This window comes from Talpa europaea (genome assembly GCF_964194135.1).
Source record: "Talpa europaea genome assembly, chromosome: 11".
In the NCBI taxonomy this organism is placed as follows: Eukaryota; Metazoa; Chordata; class Mammalia; order Eulipotyphla; family Talpidae; genus Talpa; species Talpa europaea.
Genome location: NC_140078.1, coordinates 49789148 through 49811032, shown reverse-complemented (window position 1 = coordinate 49811032; position 21885 = coordinate 49789148). Strand labels below are relative to the sequence as shown.

General features: G+C 44.2%; 1 protein-coding gene across 2 annotated transcripts in view; it reads left to right on the top strand.

Moving 5' to 3' along the window:
• ADCY1 (adenylate cyclase 1) overlaps positions 1–21885 on the top strand; it is a gene marked incomplete at both ends in the record, with an annotated part of 142718 nt that overhangs the window by 28172 nt on the left and 92661 nt on the right. For both annotated transcript variants that reach the window (XM_084247973.1, XM_084247972.1), the window contains 2 exons: positions 606–724; positions 5243–5354. In XM_084247973.1, the coding sequence (XP_084104099.1) occupies positions 606–724; positions 5243–5354 (231 nt within the window). The remainder of the gene's footprint in view (positions 1–605; positions 725–5242; positions 5355–21885) is intronic.

Sequence of the window (21885 nt, the reverse complement as noted above, 5' to 3'; positions counted from 1 at the left end):
TGCTGGAGTCCCCAAGGTGACCCAGCTCCTTTTGTAGTAAAGCCCACACGTTTATTCCATCCGCTGGGGGTCAAGGAAAGTTCTGTCTGACCCATGTGCAGAAACTGTCACATTTTCTCAAAGACTACTTGTTTCTGTGAAAACAAGGGGATCCTGGCTATCCCAGGGGACAGAGGCTTTTGTCGGCCATCATGGAGAGTCTCTCTTGGGCTGGTGTTGTGCATGGGGTGAAGGGTGAGGCCAATGATGGCAGGCAAGAATTCTACCACTGAACCACCCATGCGAGGCCAATGATGGGAGAGTGCAAGGAACAGTGAGGGGTGCTGTGGGCAGCCAGGGTGTTTGGGGGCCATGTGGGTGCTTGCCCAGCATCCAAGGAGCAAGGTACCTGTGCAGTGACAGTGCAGGCCTGGGCATGGCCATCAAGTCTCCAGGGGCCCGGCAGGGCCTACAGGACTGGGTCACATGCCAGCTACATTCGAGGAGGGTCTGCAGCCACTAAGAGGTCAGGTCCTCAGTGTCAGCCTTATCAGGGTAGGTGGGTGGAGGACACTTAGGAGGATCCTGCCATATCATGCAGGCCTGTCTCCCATCTTTCTGTCCAGGAGCGGCTGCTCATGAGTCTTCTACCCCGGAATGTCGCCATGGAGATGAAGGAGGACTTCCTGAAGCCCCCAGACAGGATTTTCCACAAGATTTACATCCAGAGGCATGACAATGTCAGGTAGGGCTTGCACTGGCCTGGTGGTGGGCTTGGGGAGCTGTGGAGGGAGATGATGGTATAGGTAAGGTGATGGAGGTGTAGGGCTGTGGAGAGGTTGGGGGTAATGGAAGATATGAGGGGTGATGGAGGAGATGATAGGAGAGGTGAGATGTTATGGAGGAGGTGATAGTGCAGGTAGGAGGTGGTGCTGTAGGTTAGGTGCTAGAGGACATGGAAGGTGATGGGATATGTGTCAAGTGATGGTGGAGGTGGGGGGATGGAGAAGGTGATGAAGTGGTGGGTGATGGTGGAAGGGGAGGTGATGGAGGATGTGGAAGCTGATGAAGAGGTCAGGGTGATGAAGGAAGTAGTGGGTGAAGGTAAAGATGGGAAGTGATGGAAGAGGCATTGTAGAAAATTGGGGGTGATTATGGAATATGAGGTAATGGAGGAGGTGGTGGTTGATGAGGAAGTGGAGGGTGATGACAGCAGTGGGTGGCCATGATGGGTGTGGGCAGAGGGCCCTAGTTGTGTGGGGAGCAGGTGTCAGGCATGGGTCTGGAGTCACAAGTGAGCACCTGGCCCTCAGGGAAGCAGGTCTCCAAAGGAAGCTGGGGCTGGTGGCTTCTCAGCTCATGCATGTCATATTTGCTTTCCCTCTTTCTCATTTTGTCTCCTCTACTACATGATTGACTAGAGAGGTCAGAACTCCTCCTGAAATGGGTTTGGGCAGTGGCATTCTGGACTGGGAATTTGCCCAGGTCAGGATAACAGCTGAATGTAGTTCTAGGTGATGCCAGGTTTGGGGTGGGCATTTTCTTCCTTACTCTTCATCTTAAGAGACCCTCAGGAAGGAGGAATTGCTACCGCCATTTTTCAGGGGAGCTAACTGAGCCTTGGGAGTACCCCAGCATCCCTGGACATTCTGAGATTTGCTTGTTTGTTTTTAAACATACTAAAATGTATTTTATTTTATTAAATTGTGCATTCACCTCACAAGTACTCAGAATAGTTGAGTGTTGCCTGTTTGGGATCAATCTGTCACATATTGCTGCTCAGGTAGAAGACAGTGGTTTGAAGAACTGGCATGCTCTCCCTTTCTGCTGTCCCTTTCTGGCTGTTCTGGGCATCAGTGTCAGTTCTTCTTGCCCACTGGGAGACAGTAAATGATACGAGTGACCTTGTTCTGTCTGTGTCAAGTGCTGCAGGTCTAGGTCCCTGAGATGCAGTACTTGTTCATTTGTAATGAGCCCATCATTACACTCCCACCTTCCTGTCCTTAGGAAGGACCAGTGTGCCCTGCAGCTGCAGAGGGGGCACATTGGAGCTGAGTGGGGTTAAGTCCCGGTATGTGGGGCCACCATTAGCATCCAGGAAGGGTGAACCTTTCTGCTTTGGACACTTTGTTCCATTTAATGTCAACATACCCCTGTGACTCCTGCCCCCAGTCACTTGCATTTTATAGGTAAGGAAATGGAGGTTCAGTCAAGTGAGGCAAGTGCACAGGACTCCCTGGCCAGCGAATGGTACGACTGGACCTGGACCTGGGATTGACTGATGTTGATGTCACCTAAACTTTTCCCTTTTGCCCACTGCATCTCTCTAGTAAGTAAAGGCATGATGTGTGATCCAGACCCCTGCTAAGAAAACTAAATTTCCAGAACAATCTAAGGACTGCAGGTAGAGCTGGGCATGGTGCGAGCTGCTCAAGTGTCTTTTCCTCCCTCTTCCCTAACCTGGTGTGACAAATACAGATGTGGAGAATCACCGCTTCCTCACTGCTGAAAAATTTCATCCATATCCCTTGGCAGGTGCCATGTTCCTAGCAGCCAGTAGGCTGATGTGCTGGGGGCAGATGTGACGGCCCTGAGATGAAGTAGGAGGCTGAAGCTCCTTATTGCAAATGAACCCAGTGGAAGCCTAGCTCCTCTAGCAGGGCTGGAGATGTCTTTCTGCCTTCCGAATATAAACAATGTGAACATCTCATTGCCCTCTCTACCAACCTTGTTAGATAGGTCCAAAGTCAGTATACCATTTATAGCTCATAACAGGCTGATGTCATTGGGAATGTGGAGTAAGGACATCTAAAAATCCTTCTCATCTCTCTGGAAATTCTCTGAAAAACTCCACTTTATTTACCTGACTCAAAGCTCAGTGTGAACAGCCTCTGTCCAGGGACATTTGTTGAAAACAGTCAGTGGCAGTTGTTTAGAATCATAACCTTAGGTGGTGATAACAGTTGAGCCAAATAGCAAAGTAATCAAAACACTCGAAAAACTGGGGAATGAGATTCCATCGGCTGCTTTGAAGGGCTCAGGGGATATTTCTGGGAATCGGTAGACCATGCACAGCACAAATCTACATGCATGCTCAGGTAAAACCAAAGGCAGTCCTAAGCTCTTACCTCTGGCTCCCTCCTTCCTTCCCTTCCTTCTTTGGATAATTCCAGGGCATGCTCTGGAGACCCCCCTCGAGACCCCCAGAGCTGGCTGCATCACGGAAGTGGGTTGCCAGCCTTCCTGCCAGATTCCGAGCTTTCCAAATCATTGCTTTGCTGTGCTTTTTTGAAATTTTTGCTGTGTCTCTGTGCATTCCTGCTCTGAGTCTTCTCCTGAACTTTGAGCTTCTAAGCGGGACCTGGCATGTAAGAGACCCTCCACACAAGCTTGCTGGGGCCCTCCTGGGAAGGAAATTTCCAACAGGGTTTTCAGGTGAAAGGACAGGTCAAATGCTCGGCCCTTCCTAGCATGAGAGTTGGTAAGGCTTAGTCAGGTTTTTGGGACTAAATGAATGACCAGAGACTGAGAGCCAGTGGATAGAGAAAAGTCTATGTGTGAGTTATCGGTTAAGAGAGTAGAAAAGGAAGGAAAAATGGTACATGAGTCTGAACCTTATAACAAAACAGAAGAAAAAACCTTGTCCTATATCTACCCCCCAACTCTTGCAGTTCTCAGCTTCTCAGTGGCAGTTATGTAATATCCTGGATGCCTGCTTTTGATTCATTCTTTCACTCATTCACTTACTCAGAACAAAGGCACTTCTCCCCTGCTCTGTGTTAGGTGCCATGAGATAGACAAGTGAGAACCTGCATCCTCAAGCCCCTTGGGGGTCTCACAGGGTGTGCTGTTCTGCAGTTAGGGGTTGTAGTAGGACATGAGACTTGTCATGGGGTAGACACAGCAGCCCTTTGTCCATGAGCTGGGTGAAGTTAGTGGGTGGTAGGGTGAGGGCCTCATTACGGAGAAGCCTTTCTGGGATGTGGGTCCCTACTTTTTGCCTATATCAGGTGCGGCATACCCCATTTCCTCGTATGAGGTATTATTGAAAATGCAGATCTGAATTAAGATCTGGCATCAGGAATCAAGATTTGAACACATTTGTGTCAAAAAAGCAAAATATTTAACTTCTCTTTATTCATGACACTGGAGATGCATGTTCAAGTCTGGCATCTCTTTCTGTGCATACACATGTGATGATCATCCAGATTTCATAACTGGAGATGCTTTTGGCTGCAAGTAATAAAAAAAAAAGTTGGGCTGGTAACATCTTCAGGACTGAGGAGCTCTTTGCTGGGACCAGCGGCCTGGAGGAGAACCATGGGTGGTAGTCCGTGATAAGGTTGTGGTCCCTCCCAAGTAGGTTCCCAAGATCTTCTTGTCCTAAGATGGGCCCTGCTTAAGTTTCCCTCATCCCTCCCCTGTGTGGGGCCTCAGCTGCTCTGAGGCCTCTTCAGGAGGCCCCCCCACCTACTCCCAAACATCGGGTTGTGAGGGTTCTCCATTCTTCTGCACCCTCCAGTCTACCTCCATGTTGTTTAATATTTAAGACTTTTAAATAACCAAGAAATTGTGTCTGGGAAGATGATTGTGTGCTGTGCATGGGCCTAGTTCTGTAATAAGTGAACACCCAACACATAGAGGCTTTGACTCAAGAGAATTATGCCCCCTAGCCCCCAAAACAGATGAAGGGGAGGCCCCCTGCACAGCACATTACCTCGCTGTGAGGCTCTTACAGCTCTCTCTGCAACCCAGCTCATTGTGTCAGCTGGGAGAAGGGGACAGGCAGGTGAGCAGCCCACTTTCTTCTTAAAATATGTCATATCTACTCGTGTCACTGGCCACAACCCTATCGTAGGACTACCCTGGGATAGGGGAGCAGGCCTGTGGATGTCAAGCTGGCCCCCACGTCTAGGGGACAGCAAGTATATCGACAGCATCTAGCAGATTCTGAGCCGATCCCTGGGAGGGATCAGCATGGGGTGACTGAGCTGCTCTCCCATGCCCTGGGCGGGGTCAACAGGAACCTTTAGCATTTACTCGTCCAGGGACCAAGGCTTGTTCCAGCCTCACTTGTTCGTACATGTAAAGTGAGAACAACACAGCCTTCCTTTCCAGCCTTCCTTGAGGAATAATTGACGTGATTTATCTTAAAGTGACTTTAGAGGTAAGCGCCCACATGCCCTGAGGGGGCTATAACTTGTGTGAGTGGCTGGGGCTGCATGTGTGTGGAGGAGGCAGCTGGCACCCCTTTCTTTTGCAGCATCCTCTTTGCTGACATCGTGGGCTTCACTGGCTTGGCGTCCCAGTGCACGGCACAGGAGCTGGTGAAACTCCTCAACGAGCTCTTCGGCAAGTTTGATGAATTGGCCACGGTAAGTGCAGCCTCTCCCTTTGTTGCAACATATTTAGATTGCTTTCGGATGCCAAGTGTATTCCCTCCATGGATATGTGAACTAGACTAATTGTGAAGCAGTTTTGCCCACCAAGGCTATAGATCTAGCAGTGTCTCAGCCTCACTCTTTGATCTGTTTTGTGGGACCTGAGTATTACATCTGCCATATGAGAAACGCTTGCAACCAGCACAACCTGGCACTTCTGATAAAGGGTGAGAGGCAGAAGGAGGCGCTGGCTTTGCTTTGAGGCCCTGCATGAGTATATGAATCTGCCTGTGGGCTGCCTGCTGCCTTCTGCCCCCATGGCCCCTAGCCCCTGACCAAAGACAGCCTTGATAGAGGGCTGAGGAGCAGGCCCTTCTTGCTCTGGGTCTGCCACTTCTGTATTTGAAAGTTGTCATCTGGGGCCAGCTGAAGATCACTCATGATGCCAGGCCCCCTCACTATAGCTGGCTTAGTCCTGGCATTTTTTTTTTTAAGATTTATTTATTTATGCATACAAGAGCTGGGGTACAGGCTGGATATTCAGGGGGTGAGAGGATTCACCAGAGACAGAGTGGGGAACATAACAGGCAGACTGACTGAAATACACTGCTGAGGGGAGCAGCGGGCGAGACTGGAGAGGTCTGCTGCGCCATGTGGGTTTCTCCCTGGTGGGCTGGGGATTGAACTCGTGCTGCAGAGGCTGTGAATTGCTTCATAGTCCGGTGCTTAACCCCCTTGCGCCACCAGGGAGGCCCCAGTCCTGGTGTTTCAAAGACCTTTGTGGGGCAGGTCACATCTGCGTTCTGTGGAGGTCCATCTCAGGCCAGGCAAACAGCCTCTCTTGTAGTGCTGTCTGCCTGGGTCTCCCTGGACCTCCGGGTCCACCTTTCCTCTCCTGTGAAGACTGGGAGACACAAGGACAAGGACCAGGTTCACCTTCATCCAGCCTCACTAGGTAAATGTGGCGGGACCCCTGGTGGGCAGTTATTAGAGGAAGGGAGTTAGGGAGTGGCAAACTCTGTCCAGTCAGAACATTTCTCAGGGATGGTGACAGTCCAGGGTCTTGGACTTCTATTCTATGAAGGGGGCTGGGGAGCTGGGCTGGCCTATGCAGCAGGTGGAGGGATGTTTTGTGTCTTTGCAGGACTGGGTAAGGGGTGCTGAGTGGGCTGCAGACCTGGACTGGCTCCAGAATCTGCCCTTGACCAGCAGGTGGAGTGGGCCATGGTCAGCAGGCCAGGTTGGCTGTATCTGTAGTGCTTTGGTGATTGAGTGCAAGTGAGAATACTTGGCAGTCTGCCGCAGACACCTGGGGTAGGTAAAGAGAGAGAGAGGACAGGGGTGTGCGCTTCCTCTAGGATAGTACTTCCTCTAGGAGATTCCTTGTGGGAACTGTTAGGATCCTGAAAAGTCCAGTTGTAATGTTGTTGCTTGCTCTTCAAATGGATCATGTGATAGAACCCTTCCTTGAATGGCACCCCTTTGAGAGCATGGGCCAGAGTCTCTGCAGGACCCTATTTAGAAAAGATTTTGTCTTTCCTGAGACAAGGCGATCCTCTCGATGTGATGACGTGTTGTCGGTGAGGAGATGGCTATTGGCCAGGCCCAGGCAGCCTTGTCCAGTGGTCACTGAGCTAGTTTCCCTAGAGCAGCTCTGGCTCATTCCACACAGACATCACCTCCCCTTCCCTGGGAGAAGGCCCCCTGGATCTGCTTTCCCACCAGAGAAACCCAGTGCTCTGAGAGAAGCATGATGGAGGAGCAGAGGGTGTGAGTGTGGCCTGTGCCACAGGTATAGCTTGTGGTGGTGGAAGCTCCAGCTCTTTCTGCTTTTGGGTCAATTTGGTAAGTTTTGTCTGCTGTGGGTGGGGGCTGGTGGCTGGGGGCTGAGCAGTGCTCCCTGGAGCATTCTGGGCCTGGCCCTTCCTGGTCCACCAGGACTCAGTGGTCCCTAGCTCTTTGTATTTTCTCCATGTCCCTCATTACATACTTGATTTGCAAATATTTTCACCTCGACTTTGATCTCTCTGTTTTCTTAACATTGTTGTATGAAGAAGAGGCATTTTTAGTTTTCATGAAGTCCAGTGGTCAGTGTCTTCTTTTACGAATTGTAATGCTATTTATATTATAGCTCGAAAAATGTTGTTTGTCTAACCAAACATTTTTGGTGTAATGGGAGGGCGGGAGCTGGATGTTGACTTTAATACCTCCCACTCATCAGGGATGGTGGTGGTGACACAGCCCCGGCCCGTGATGACTTGGTCTACATTTTCCACCACATGGGCATCAAATGAGTGAGGATGTGTGCTCCTCCGTTTTCTTGTAGAAGTTTTTAAGTTTTAGGGATTACGTTTTGAGTTTTCGAAGGTGACTCTGGACCACCGCTGTGGACTGAGTGTGTGTTGTGAAAGGAATGTGAAGCCTCCTTTCATCCTCACTCATTTGATGCTCCATGGTAGAAAACATAGACCATGTCGTCATGGGCCTGGGCTGTGTCACCACCATCATTCCTGATGGGTGGAAGGTGATAAAGCCGACATCTGGCTCCCTTCCTCCTCTGTTACACTGAGGGACACTCCCTGCTCCCTGCATCTCTTCCTTTGCTGCCTGCTCTTTGGGGTTGGGGTGCTTGGAGAGGGAGACTTGGCCTTTCTCCTGGGGTATGTGAAGTCCTGCAACTCCTACTGCTTCAAGAGTTTTGCATGCTCTTCTCACATCCATGAGCATCTCTGGGACCGACAGGTGTGGAGACAGACTGACTTTGGCCTCTTGCACACAGGGCCCCTAGCTGTGTGTGCATGGATAGGGAGAGGAGAAGGTGACCCAGGGAGGAAAGTGAGGCAGGCACCAAGGCCACCATTTAAGGACTGACCTGAATGCTCAGACATAAAGAAGGAGAAGGGAGGTGCCAGAAGGGAGTATGAACTGTAAAGCCCACCCTGTATGTGATTAGTTTAGGGATAGTTAGTTGGCTTTTCTGGAAAATGGCCCAGTGTGATGCCCGAAGGGTTTTGGGCTCTTACCAGGGCTTTGGGCCATGTGAGCATAAAATATAGTTGCAAGAAAGTTAATTAGCAGAGCCCAGAGCCATAGGAGGCCAAAGTCAGTTTCGTATTTTTGTGGCTAATGTGGTGGTTTGGGTAGTTTCTCCTACGAAATCAGATTATATTAGAAAAATAAAATAAGACTTAATTATAAATTTTGGAAAATTCTAAGAAATGTTTTGGAAGAAAACTTTTTTTTGGCACAGTAATTATAGCTTTCCACTGAGTTTGCTGAGGCTTCCCTGAATTGGGGAATTGGTGTAGGATTTCAGAGTGGTGTGTAGGCACAGGTTGCCTCAGGAGAGGAGTGCCCCACTTCCCCAAAATGACCAAAGATGTGAAGACAGAGGAGCAAGCAGGTGAGGTTGCCTTTCCAGAGACAGGTGGCTGTCCTTGGACAGCCTTTTCTCACCGTCTTCCACACCTTAAATCCCTAATAGATGAAGCAATGGTTCAGAAATAAAGCAGTTGTTCTAGATAGGGGCAAGCAGAGGGCTGACGTGTCCAGGTGAGTTCAAGCGTGGGGTCACTGAGTCATGGAGAGGAGGAAAGGAGGTATTTTTATTGTTGTCTGAGAAACCACAGCTCCACGACCAGGGGCTGCAGTCACAGATGATGCCCCTGGGCTCTGCTGGGCAGTTTTTACTTGGGTCTTATTGGCTCCCATGGGATATCCTTCATCCTGTGGCCCCCAGGCTGAATGCCTGCAGTGGTTCACTCATGTGGATGGCGGTAGCGGTGGCTGTGGCTGGATCTTACTCAGTGGTCCGCTGGGCCTCCTGGGTCTGGAGCATGCTGCTTCCACAGTGGCAGCCCACTGCTTTGCCTTACTTCTTTTTTTTTTTTTAAGATTTATTTATTTATGCATACAAGAACTGGGGTACAGGCCAGAGATACAGGGGGGGGTGAGAGGATTCACCAGAGACAGAGTGGGGAACAGAACAGGCAGATTGACTGAAGTACACTGCTGAGGGGAGCAGCAGGCGAGTCAGGAGAGGTCTGCTGTGCCATGTGGTTAGCTCCCTGGCCAGGGATCAAACTCGTGCTGCAGTGGCTGCGGAGAGCTTCATAGGTTGCGTCTTAACCCCTTGCACCACCAGGGATGCCCTCCCTGCCTTACTTCTGCTTGTCCTGTCAGAGCAGAGCCCACCCATGACAGGGACTACAGAGGTGGCAGAGGATGATGGGGCTTCTCCCAGGGAACACACCAGCTGTGCCATTGGTCTTAGGGTAGCAGTATGAACTGGGGCTGCCTGTCCTGGGTCTTCCTTCCTCATCAGCTCAGAATTGCTGTAGCCTATCTTCTTGCCACTCTCTTCCTTTGGTAAAACAATTGTTGGGGTGGCTCCCATGAATGCCATGTCAATTATTGTGGTATATCCTGTGGCCAAGGTGGGACCTCTGGGGCCCATGTCTGCTTTCCCATCTGTCTGCACCATTTTCCAGGATGGGGAGTTCTGGGCCTGTCTGCTGACATCACACATATGTTTCAAACCTCTCTTGAAATCATAAGATTTAATGTTTCCTTTTTCCTCTTCCTCATCCTCTAATTTTTTTAAATCTATTCCTAGGGAATTTAATTATTTTTGATGCCGTTGTAAATGGGATTTTCTTAATTTTTCTTTCTGATAATTCATTAGGAGTGTATAGAAATGCAACTCATTTTTGTGTATTAATTTTGTAGCTTTTGCAACTTTAATGATTTGTTTTTCAGTTCTAGCCATTTTTTTTTTGAAGATTTATTTATTTATACAAGAACTGGGGTACAGGCCCGAGGCATGGGAGGGTGACAGAATTCACCAGAGACAGAGCAGGGAGCAGAACAAGCAAACGGACTGAAGACACAGCTTAGGGGAGCAGTGGGCGAGACAGGAGAGGTCTGCTGCTCCATGTGGGTATCTCCCTGGCCGGCCAGGAATTGAACACATGCTGCAGAGGCTACGGACAGCTTCACAGCACAGTGCTCAACCTCTAGCCTTTTTTTTTTGGTGGAGTCTTTAGGGTTTTCTTTAGATTATATCATGCCATCTGCAAATCAAGACAGTTTTGCCCCTTCCTACTAGATTTGGGTGTCTTTTATTTTTCTTGCTTGATTGCTTTTACTAGGACTTCTAGTACTCTGTTGAAGAAGAAAAGCAAGAGTGGACATCCTTGTCTTGTTTCTGATCTTAGAGGAAAATTTCTAGCTTTTCATTATTAAGTCTGATGTTTGCTGTGGATTTGTTGTCTATGTCCTTTATTTTGTTGAGGTACTTTCTCTTTATACCCCCATTGTTGATTTTTTTTCATGAATGGATTTGAATTTTGTCAGATGCTTTCTCTGTGTCTATTGAGTAGATAATATGATTTTGATTCTTCACTTTGTGTTTAGTGTATCACATTGATTGATTTGTGTGTGTTGATGCATCCACATGTTGTTGCATCCCTGGAATATTTGATTGTCTGATCCTTTTGATGTATTGTTGAGTTTGGTATGCTAATATTTTGTGGAGAATTTTTGCATCTTTGTTCATCAGGGATATTGGTCTGTAATTTTCTATCCTTATGACTTGCTTATCTATTTTTGGTATGGGATTAATGTTGGCCTCTTTCATTTTTTGGAAGAGTTTCAGGAGGATTGATGTTAATTCTTCTTTGAATGTTTGGTTGAATTCATCAGTGAAGCTTTGAAGAGCTTCACATGGAACCTTGCAGACATGTGTGTGCATGTAATACCAAACACACCTATAACACGCATATACACTGACACACATGCACTTGGCATGCTTGCAGCAGTGACACACATGTACATGGACATGCTTAGACACACAAATGAACACATGTTGTACAAAAGGCGCTCACATGCACATGTACACACATGGACACATCCACATACCAGCATGTCTCTTACTCCAACTGACCTGCTACCTGGGGCTCCAGTGTGTATAGTACCTGCTCTCTTGAATGTGTTCTTCTCTTGATACAAGTATTTAAGTCAGCATCCCCAAAAGTAATCATCCTTGTAAAAAAGAAGTTGAATAATTGAATAAAGAAGGCAAATATCTTAAGTGTCAACAAATGACAATCTAGAAGTAATGGACAAATTCCTAGAAACACACAACCTCCCAAGACTGAATTGTGAAGAAAATTTGAACAATCACTCTTAAGGAGATTGAATCAATAGCCAAAAACTTCCCAACAAAGTCCAGGGCCAGATGACTTTGCTGGTGAATTCTACCAAACATTCAAAGAAGAATTACCTTGTTATGACATGTGGCACTTGGAGGAAAAAGGATTTCTCTGAGTCCCTATCCAGAACAATGAGAAGCATAGAGGGACTACACCATGAAGGTGCAGCCCAGCTCCAAGGGCAGTCTCGTTTTTGTTTAGAATCAGACAGAAAATAAAAAAGATTAAAGAAGCAAGCAGGCATACAAGGAATACCTAAGTTTGTGGGGGATGTGTAACCAGCTGGCCCCAGCCAAGGTTGGGAAATAGGGAGAAAGTCAAGGAAAGTCTCAGTGTTTACACTACTCTAACCATAACACCTATTGCTGCTTCTACACATGCTGTTTCATGCCAGGATGTTTGCCCTGAGGGGTTCCTTACCAACTTTCTCTGTTTCTGCACACTGAGAGGCACAGAAAAGTCAAAGCAAAGAATAATCAAGGCCAAAACACAAAATAGTTGAGGCATATGATAATCTAATCTCCCACAGAGCATCAGTGCTAACCTTCCTGAAACTCTTGCAAAAAACAGAAGTCAGCATTACTGTGTGTGTGCATGTACACATATGTGAGTGTGCACACGTGTGAAAAGTACATACATGAGTGTATATGTATCCAAATATGAACTATGACCATGCATATGTGTGTGAGTGGGGTCATGCAGATGAGTATATTATACATTTATATGAGTGTGTATATGTGTGTGCCTGTACGCATATATATGTATATGAGCATGTGCAAGCAATGAGTGTACATGTCTATGTGTACATATGTGTGTGGATTGTGGATGTGAGTGGGTATATATGCGTACACACATTTGTATGTACTTGTATGTGCTTCTGCACACATCGTGTGTTCCCATGGTGACATTTCTCTTGGCATCTTTTGGCAGGACAAAATAGTTACCTTATGAGAAACAGAATGATGTGATTCTGGATCGGGGGGATTCTTTCCTTTCTTTACCTCCCACTTATGTACAGACCTGAGCATTATATACCCTCATTGAAACAGAGCGCACTCTGCTTGTGAGTTCTTAGAGACCACCAGTGACCCTGTGGGGTGGTGGTGTCATCCCCCGCCCCTGGAAGAGGAGGCTAAGGGTCAGGGAGTAGTAGTTATCTCTCAACTCCACAAGCAAGTTGTACAGCCTGGGGTTGGCTGACTTGCTCTGTTACGGACTAGCAGTTGGTAGCCTAGGCACTGAGGGTATACTGTGGTCTCAGTGGCAGCCCAGCTCTGTCTTTAGCACATGGAAGCACCCACAGATTGTAAACAAGTGGGTGTGGTTGTGTTCCTGTTTGAGCCATAGGTAGCCAACCCCTGCTGACAACCACCATGTTCTGAGTGGAGTTATGTTTGTGTATCAAAATACATGTATCCTGACTTCACCCTGAACCTGTCTGCTAGTGGGGTGTTGGGGGGGGTTCCCTTTGTTCCTGGGCACGTTGGTTCCCTGTGGCAGGGCTAATGGAGCAGGGCAGCAGCAGACATATTGTTACAATTGGAAGCGCCCAGTGCTGGCCATTGAATCTGCCAACTAAGAGCTCCAAAGTGGCATAAATCTCCTTACCTGATAACTTTTTGCTCCAAAGTGCAGGTTCACTCCCCAGGAAAGTGCGTTTGAGCTGAAGAGAATTTCCCTGGTTGGACATGGGACGGTTTGGGCAGAAACCTATGGCCACATGGGAATAAGGGGAGGGTGTTTAGTGGATCTCAGCATTTGTTCAGGACATAGGGAGGGAGTCTGAGGTGGGTTAGGGCCATTCTGGCCCCCTTGGTCTCGCCCCTCCTATTTCTCATGGCTGATCTTGGGCTTGATGCCAACCTGGCATAGGGCACCATGGGGGACTCTGGTCCTTGGTCATGGGCACTGGAAAGGCAGAGCTTCTCCTGGCTGGGTGAGGGCCCATGCTTGAACTCCAGGTGTGGGCTTCCTCTGCCTCATGACCCCTCCTGGCCCCAGCACTCACACAGAGCTTCCTGGGACTTGTCATCAGCCTCCTGCCCCAGGATCACATTTCTTGCTTGCTCCCCACTTACTTGTTTCTGTTTATTCTCACCTTTTCCAGAGCTCTCTCTCAGCCTTCAGTTCAGCTCCCTGTCTTCCTGACCCCCCAGGCAGGCTGCAGCCACCAGCTCTGTCTTTTTGACACTGCTCTCCTGTAAATTTCTCACACAAGCACGGCAGTGGGTCCAGACACTTTACCTGCACTTGCACCAGGAAAGGTGCAAGGAAAGGACTTGTCTTCCAGTGTTTCTTGGCCCTCTCCTCCTTTCACACTGCACCCTGTTGACACATTTCCTCCCACACTGCCCCTCTCTTTTCAGAAGACAGGCCTCCACTGAAGCCAGTGAGCTCCCCCACTTGGTGAGCCCCTCTGCAGAGCCTCTTTTTTTTTTTTTTTTTAAAGATTTATTTATTTATGCATACAAGAACTGGGGCACGGGCCAGAGATGCGGGGGTTGAGAGGATTCACCAGAGACAGAGTGGGGAACAGAAGGAGCAAATTGACTGAAGTACACTGCTGAGGGGAGCAGTGGGCCAAGACAAGAGAGGTCTGCTTCGCCATGTGGGTTGCTCCCTGCCTGGCTGGGGATCAAATTCATGATGCAGGGTCTTCGGATTGCTTCATAGTCCAGTGCTTAACCCCTTATGCCACCAGGGAGTTCCCTCTGCAGAGCTTCTTGCTGGTGGTACAGACCTGCCTTTTTGCCAGTGGGCCCTCTCCTCTGGGGGCTCTGGGTAAAATGTTGACTGATACATATAAGACCCTTGGCACAGCCCCACTGCACCACAGCCTTGGCCCAAACCCTGCCTTTGACTTAGGGCCTGGAAACTCAGAGTGGATTTTATAGTTTTAAAGGTTATTGAAACACCTACTTGATTTTGCCCCTTGGTCTACAAATCCAGAATGTTGACCACCTGATCTTTAAGGTAAAGTTTGCTGACCTCTGACTGGGAAGGTTTGATAATCTGTAACTGCTCCTGTGGGATGTCTGTGTGGGAGGTGAGGTTTGCCTTGCTCCTGGCCTGGCGTAGGTATTCTCGCTGGCGGGGAGCCCAGGTACACTCCTGGGGCAGGTGTGCAGAGCAGTGGAGTCCTGGGGTTTTGGACACAGTACATGATTGTTTCCTTGGGAAAGTACAGGACAGGCAAGTGGAGTAACTCTTCTAAGTTTTGAGAATTCTTTATATATTTCCCATACCAGTTTTTCATCAGATGCATGATTTACAAATATTTTCTCTCAGACTTTGGCTTATTTGTTTATTCTCTTAACAGTGCCATTTGAATAACAGAAGTTTTTAGTTGTTAGGAAGTCCAACTTACTAGTTTTATTTCTTTTCTTTTTTGGTTTGTAATTTTGTTGTTTGTATCTAAACAATTTTTTTTTCTATCTAAAGATCACAAAGATGTACTCCTAACTAGAATTTTATAATTTTAGATTTCACATTTAAGTCTAGAATATATCTTGAGTTAACTTTTGCATGTCATATAAGGATATGACATGGTTCAAAGAATATTCCCCACCCCGGCCCCATGGGTATATAGTTGTTTCAGCATTATTTGCTGAAAAGGCTGCCTTTGACCACTGATTACCTTTTCCCCATTTTCAAAAAATCATGGAAATATTTAGAAAATTCTAAATAGAAATATTTAAAAAAACATGGATGTGCCTATTCTGGATTTTCATATTTTGTTTTATCAATCTGTGTGTACTTTGACACCCAAACCATACTTTCTTGTCTGCTATGGTTTTCTTAGAAGATTGGAATCAGCTTCTGTGATTCCATCAATTTCCCTGTACTTTTTCAAAGTGGCTTTGGTTATTTTCTAGGTCCTTTGCATTTCCATATGAATTTTAAAATCACAACTTGTCAATTTCTACAACAAAACTTACTGCAATTTTGATAGGGATTTTGATGATTCTATATTGTAAATTTAGGGAGAGTTGACTCCTTAAAAATATGGGCTTCTGATCCAAGAACACAATGTATCTCTTCATTTATTTAGATCTTGTTTAATCCCTCTGAGCAATGTATAGTTTCCTGTGTACAAGTGTTGAGTAATGGTTCATGCATTTTGATACTGATGTAATACTTTTTTTTGAACTTTTAATTTCTGATTGTTCCTTACTAGTAAATCAAAATACATTTGAGTTTTTGGATCAATTTATTGTCCTGAAACCTTGCTAAACTCACTTATTTCAAATAGTTCTTTGGCAAGAGCAGGCATCCTTGTTCTGAACCTTAGCAGGCAAAGTCTTTTTATCATTAAGTGATGTCAGTAGTAGGGTTTTTTTAGATGATTTTTTTCAATATTGTTAATTATGTTAATGTTATTATGCAACCAGTTTTTGTTCATACCTTTGTTCTCTGAAACTATTTTTTTCTTTTTAAAGATTTATTTTATTTTACAAGAACTGGGATACAGGCCAGATGTGCGGGAGGGTGAGAGGATTCACCAGAGACAGAGCAGGGAACAGAACAGGCAGAAGGACCGAAGTACACTGCTGAGGGGAGCAAAGGGTGAGACAGGAGAGGTCTGCCACGCCATGTGGGTTGCTCTGTGCCCGGCCGGAATCAAACACATGCTGCAGAGGCTGTGGACAGCTTCATAGCACTGCGCTCAGCCGCCTGCACCACCAGAAAGGCCACTGTCTGAAACTATTTTTTTTGTAGTTTAATTTTCTTTATTTTTAATTTTTTTAATTTAAATTTTATTTTTATATTCCCCATACAATTACAACCCCCTTATTTTGACCCCAATCCCTCCTTTCCCCGCCCCCCACCCCCCATAGAGTGTCTCTGGTTCATAGTTGTTTGTTGATTTTGATTTTCACTTTCTTAGTTATTCATTTTCCTAGTCCCTTATTTAAGTTTTCTAGATTCCTGCCATGAGTGAGACCATCCTGTATTTTTCTTTTTCTTTCAAAGAAAGTTTGTTCAATAAATGGTGCTGGGAAAACTGGGTCACTACATGCAAAAGAATGAAGCTTGACTACCTCACACCATGCACAAAAACCAACTCAAAATGGATTAAAGAACTAGACATAAGACCTGAAACCATAAAATACATAGAAGGAAATATAGGCAAAACACTACATGATATGCACATCAAATACATCTTTACAGACACATCACTCAAAGCAGTGATAGTGAAGACAAAGATAAATAGCTGGGACTACATCAAATTAAAGAGCTTCTGCACAGCAAAAGAGACAATAACCAAAAACAAAGAGAAACCCTACCGACTGGGAGAACATTTTTGCATGCAACACTAATGATAAAGGACTGATCACAAAAATCTACAAAGAGCTGATGAGACTCAACAACAACAAAGAAAATAATGCAGTCAAAAAATGGGCAGAAGAGCTAAAAAGAAGCGTCTCTGAAGAGGAAATGCAAATGGCCAACAGGCATATGAAAAATGTTCAACATCACTTGTAATCAGGGAAATGCAAATCAAAAGTACAATGAGATACCATCTTATACCAGTGAGAATGGCACATATTAAAAAAACTAGCAACAACAAATGTTGGCGAGGTTGTGGAGAAAAAGGAACTCTCCTGCACTGTTGGTGGGAGTGCAAACTGGTCCAACCACTATGGAGAGCTGTGTGGAGATTTCTTGACCTACTAAAGATAGAGTTTCCAAATGATCCAGCAATTCCACTCCTAGGTATTTACCGAAAGGACACAGAAACATCAATTCCAAAGAGCACCTGCACCCCTATGTTTAGAGCAGCACTATTTACAATAGCTAAGCTTTGGAAACAACCCAAATGCCCAAAAATAGATGACTGGATCAAGATGTGGTCCATATACACCATGGAATATTACTCAGCATTCAAAAAAGATAAACACATGCAATTTGCAGCAACATGGATGGCGCTGGAAGGGATCATGCTCAGCAAAATAAGCCAGAAAGAAAAAGAAAAATATCTCCGAAACTATTTTTAAAAAGATAACTCTAACATGAAGTCCAGAGATAGGGCAGACTTCAAGGTTGACTTCATTCCATGGTTCTTGCTTCCCTTTTTGTTTTGTTCTTTTGTCTTCTTCTGGGACCACAGGATGTTCTAGGTTCTTGTGGTCTCCTGCCCCATTTCTCAATCACTTCTCTAAGGGGCCTGCCCTAATTTTTATTGGAGAATGGTGTTTAGAATCCAAGATCTATGTATCTTAGTATGTCTTTTTATGCATATTGGTTTTTTTTTTTGTTTTCTTTTTCTTTCTTATTTTTTTTTAATTTTTGAAGGGAAAAACATAACAAAAAAAAAAAACAACAAAATCCAAAACACATACCTTATCCCTTGTAATCCTTTCTCCCTCCCTCCTGCCTTAAACTCTGGTAACCTCAATTTGGATATCAGTCTCCACTAGTTTACTTTTATTTTGCTTTATGAGTTTGTATATTTAGTGTCCTTATATTCCCCACATATGTGAAATCAACCAATATTTCTCTTTGTGTAATTCCTTCAAGTTCCTTCCATTTTGTTGCAAAAGGCAATATTTCATTTTTCCTTTAGCTGATTATTTCATTGTGTACACATACCACATCTTCTTTATCCAATCTTCTATTGGTGGGCATCTGGGTTGCTTCCATATCTTAGCTATTGTGTGTAATGCTGCAGGAAACATTGTGGGACATACAATTTTTCACATTGATGGCCTTGTATTCTTCAGTTACCCAGAAGTGGGATTGCTGGATCATATAATATTTCTATTTTTAGTTTTTTTTTTTTAAAGAAAGTTCATACTGCCTTCCAAAATGGCTGTACCAATTTATATTCCCACCAAAAGTGCACAAGGCATCCCTTTTCTTCACATCCTCATCAGCACTGGCTGTTGGAAGTCTTTTTGATGTATGCCTTCTCACAGGTGTGAAATAATATCTCCATTTGGTTTGATTTGCATTTCCCTTTTTAGAAGTTGTGATGAGAATTTTTCATGTCTTTGGCCTTTCACATTCTCCTTAGAAAAAAATGTCTATTCAGATCTTCTGCCCATTTATTTATTTTTATTTTGCTTGTGTTTTGTTGTTGTTGAGTGAATTATTTGTATACCTTGGATACTAGCACTTTGTTAACATGTGGTGTATAAATAGCTTCTCCCATTCAATAGGCTGTCTTTCATCTGCTAACATTTTCTTTAATGGTATAAAACCTTTTTATTTATTTATTTGTTTACTTTTTAAAGATTTATTTATTTATTTATTTATACAAGCGCTGGGTATAGTCAGAAGTGCAGGAGGGTGAGAGAATTCACCAGAGCCAGAGCGGGGAGCAGAGCAGGCAGAAGGACCGAAGTACACTGCTGAGGGGAGCAGCGGCGGCAGGAGAGGTCTGCGCACCATGTGGGACCCTCCTCTAGTGGCCGGGGAGCAGCCAGGGATCGAACTGGCACTGCAGAGGCTGCGGGCAGCTTTGCAACCCAGCGCTCAACTGCTGTGCCACCAGGGAGGCCCTAAAATCTTTTTAATTTGATGTAGTCCCAATTGTTTAGTTTTGCTTTTATTTTCATTGCCATAGAGATTGAGTCCCCAAATACATCACAATCACTGATGGCTTGGACATACCACTTATACTTTTTCTTACATATTTTATGGTTTTGGGTTCCATATCCAGGTCTTTAATCTATTTTGTATTTATTTTTGTGTATGGAGTTAGAGAGTGATTCAGCTTCATACCTTTACATGTAGCCATTCAGTTTTTGCCAGTGATGTTTGTTGAACAGATTTTCCTATCTCAGTTGTATGGTGATGGCTCCTTTATTGTGTGGATACTTTTAAATCAGTTTGATATAGTTTTCTTTTATTTCCAGTTTATTACAGAGACTTTTTGGCAGAAATGGATACTGGATTTTTGTCAAGTGTTTTATTGCATCCATTTGGGATGATGGTATGATTTTTCATTCTTAATCTGCTATTAATAATATGATAAGTTATATTGATTGATGGTAGAATGGTAAAACTATCTGGCATTTTTGGGGCACATTCTACTTGGGCTTATTGTAGTATTATTCTTACATATGGTTGGCTTTGATTTGCTTAGATTTATTTTCTCCATTTATGTTTTTGAAGGATGTTAGTCTATGACTCTCTTAAATTATCTTTATGTGGTATGATGATAAAGCTGATCTCATGGAAGAGCTTGGGAATATTTCTGCCCATTCAGTTTTCTGAGTGAGTTTGTCTAGAATTGGTCTTCTTTCTTTCTTACTGGTGAATCTATCTGGTCATGGAGTTTTCTTTGTGGAAGTTTTAAACTACAAATTCAATTATTTAGTAGGGCTAGTGGATGTCTTTTTTTTTTTTTTTCTTGGAATGAACTTGGATTTTTTTTTTAGCTATCAAGGAATCTGTCTATTTAGTCTAAGTTGTCAAAATTATTAGATAGAGTTGTTCCTAATAGTTCCCTGTTACCCTTTTAATATCTGTAGAATCTGTAATGGTACCTCCCCCATTCCTGTTTTGGTAATTTGTGTCTTCTCTTTTTTCCTGATCCTTCTGCCAAGAGATATTTTTTATTTTCTTATAGAACTTGTTTTTGTTTTATTGATTTCTGTCTTTACATTTTAGTATCATTTCTGATTTTTATTTTCTTATTTCTTCTGCTTATCTTTGTATTCATATACTCTTCTTTTTGTAGTTTCTTAAGGTAGAAACTGAGGCCATTATTTGGAATCTTTTTTCCTCTTCTAATATAAATGCTTACTGCTGTCAATTTCCCTTGAATGACTGCTTTAGCAGCACCTGCAAATTTCTGGTATGTTGTGTGACCACTTTCATTCAGCTCAACATAGGTTCTTTGTTTTTATTCTTCTACATTTTATTTTTAATTTTTAAATTTTTTTACATCATTGTTCATTTTTAAACAATATTTGCTTCCCCCCAACCCCTCAGGTGTAGTCCCCATAGAATTTCCCTCACCAATGCACCCGTGCACCATCACCATAGCCCCCTGTGCTCCTCCCTCCCTCTGATCCCTCTCCCTCCTCCTCCCCCACAGCATGTCTCTGATTTGTAATTGTCTGTTTTTGCTTTGTTGTGTTTTGTATTGTTATTATTTTTTACACAGATATCTTATTTGGTTCCCCTATATTCCTGCTATAAGTGAAACCATCTGATATTTTTCTTTTTCCTTCTGACTTATTTCACTGAGCATAATTCCTTCTAGCTCCATCCATGTTGCTATGAATGGCATGAGTTTATCTTTCTTGATTGCTGAATAATATTCCATTGTGTATATATACCACATCTTCTTGATCCAGTCATCTGTTGTGGGCATTTGAGTTGTTTCCAGGTTTTACCTGTTGTAAATAGTGCTGCAATAAGCATAGGGATACAGGTGTTCTTTTGAATCAATGTTTTTAATCCTTTGGGTAGATCCCTAGGAGTAGAATTGCCAGGTCATGTGGTAGCTCCATTTTTAGTAGACTGAGGAATCTCCAGACAGCTTTCCATAGTGGTTGGACCAGTTTGCACTTCCACCAGCAATGTAGGAGAGTTCTTTTTTCACCTCATCTTCACCAACATTTGTTGTTGCTTGTGGTTTTTTTTTTTTTTTTTTTTTGATATGTGCCATTCTTACTAAGGTGTAAGGTGTATCTCAATTTGGTTTTGATTTGCATTTCCCTGATTATAAGAGCTTCAACATTGTTTCTTATTTCCCTTTAAAATTTTCTCAGACAGAGCCATGGATTGTTTAGATGTATTTTGGTGGTGGTGGTGGGGAATGGTGTTAATGATCTTTCTGTTTTTTACTTCAAATTTAATTCTGTTGTGATTAGAGAACATATTTTTTGAATTGATCCAGCTACTTTTATGGCCCAGAAATAGTCTATTTTGGTCAATGACAAAGGTACATTTAAACAAATATGTATTACACTTTTCTGTCTTATTCTTTTCTAGAGTGTTATATAAATACCAATTAGGCCATTTGTTTATGGGGGTTAGGCATGTCTTCTTTATTTTTACCGATTTCCTGCTGCTGGTTCTCTAAATTATTGACAAAGGTATATGAAAATCTTCAAAGTTATAGATTTTTCTATTTCTCTTTCAGGTCTATCAGTTCTTATTTCATATTTTTAAAGCTATCCTAGATTTATAAACATTTTTGAATATTAGGTCCTCTTTTTAATTTTTATATTACTTAAATTTTTTCTTACATTATTGTAGTTCCCATTGTTCTCCTGCCACTGCATCATCCATGAACCATCACCATATTCCCTTGTGTTCTTCCCTCCCCTGTTTTGCCCCCAGTGACCTCCTCC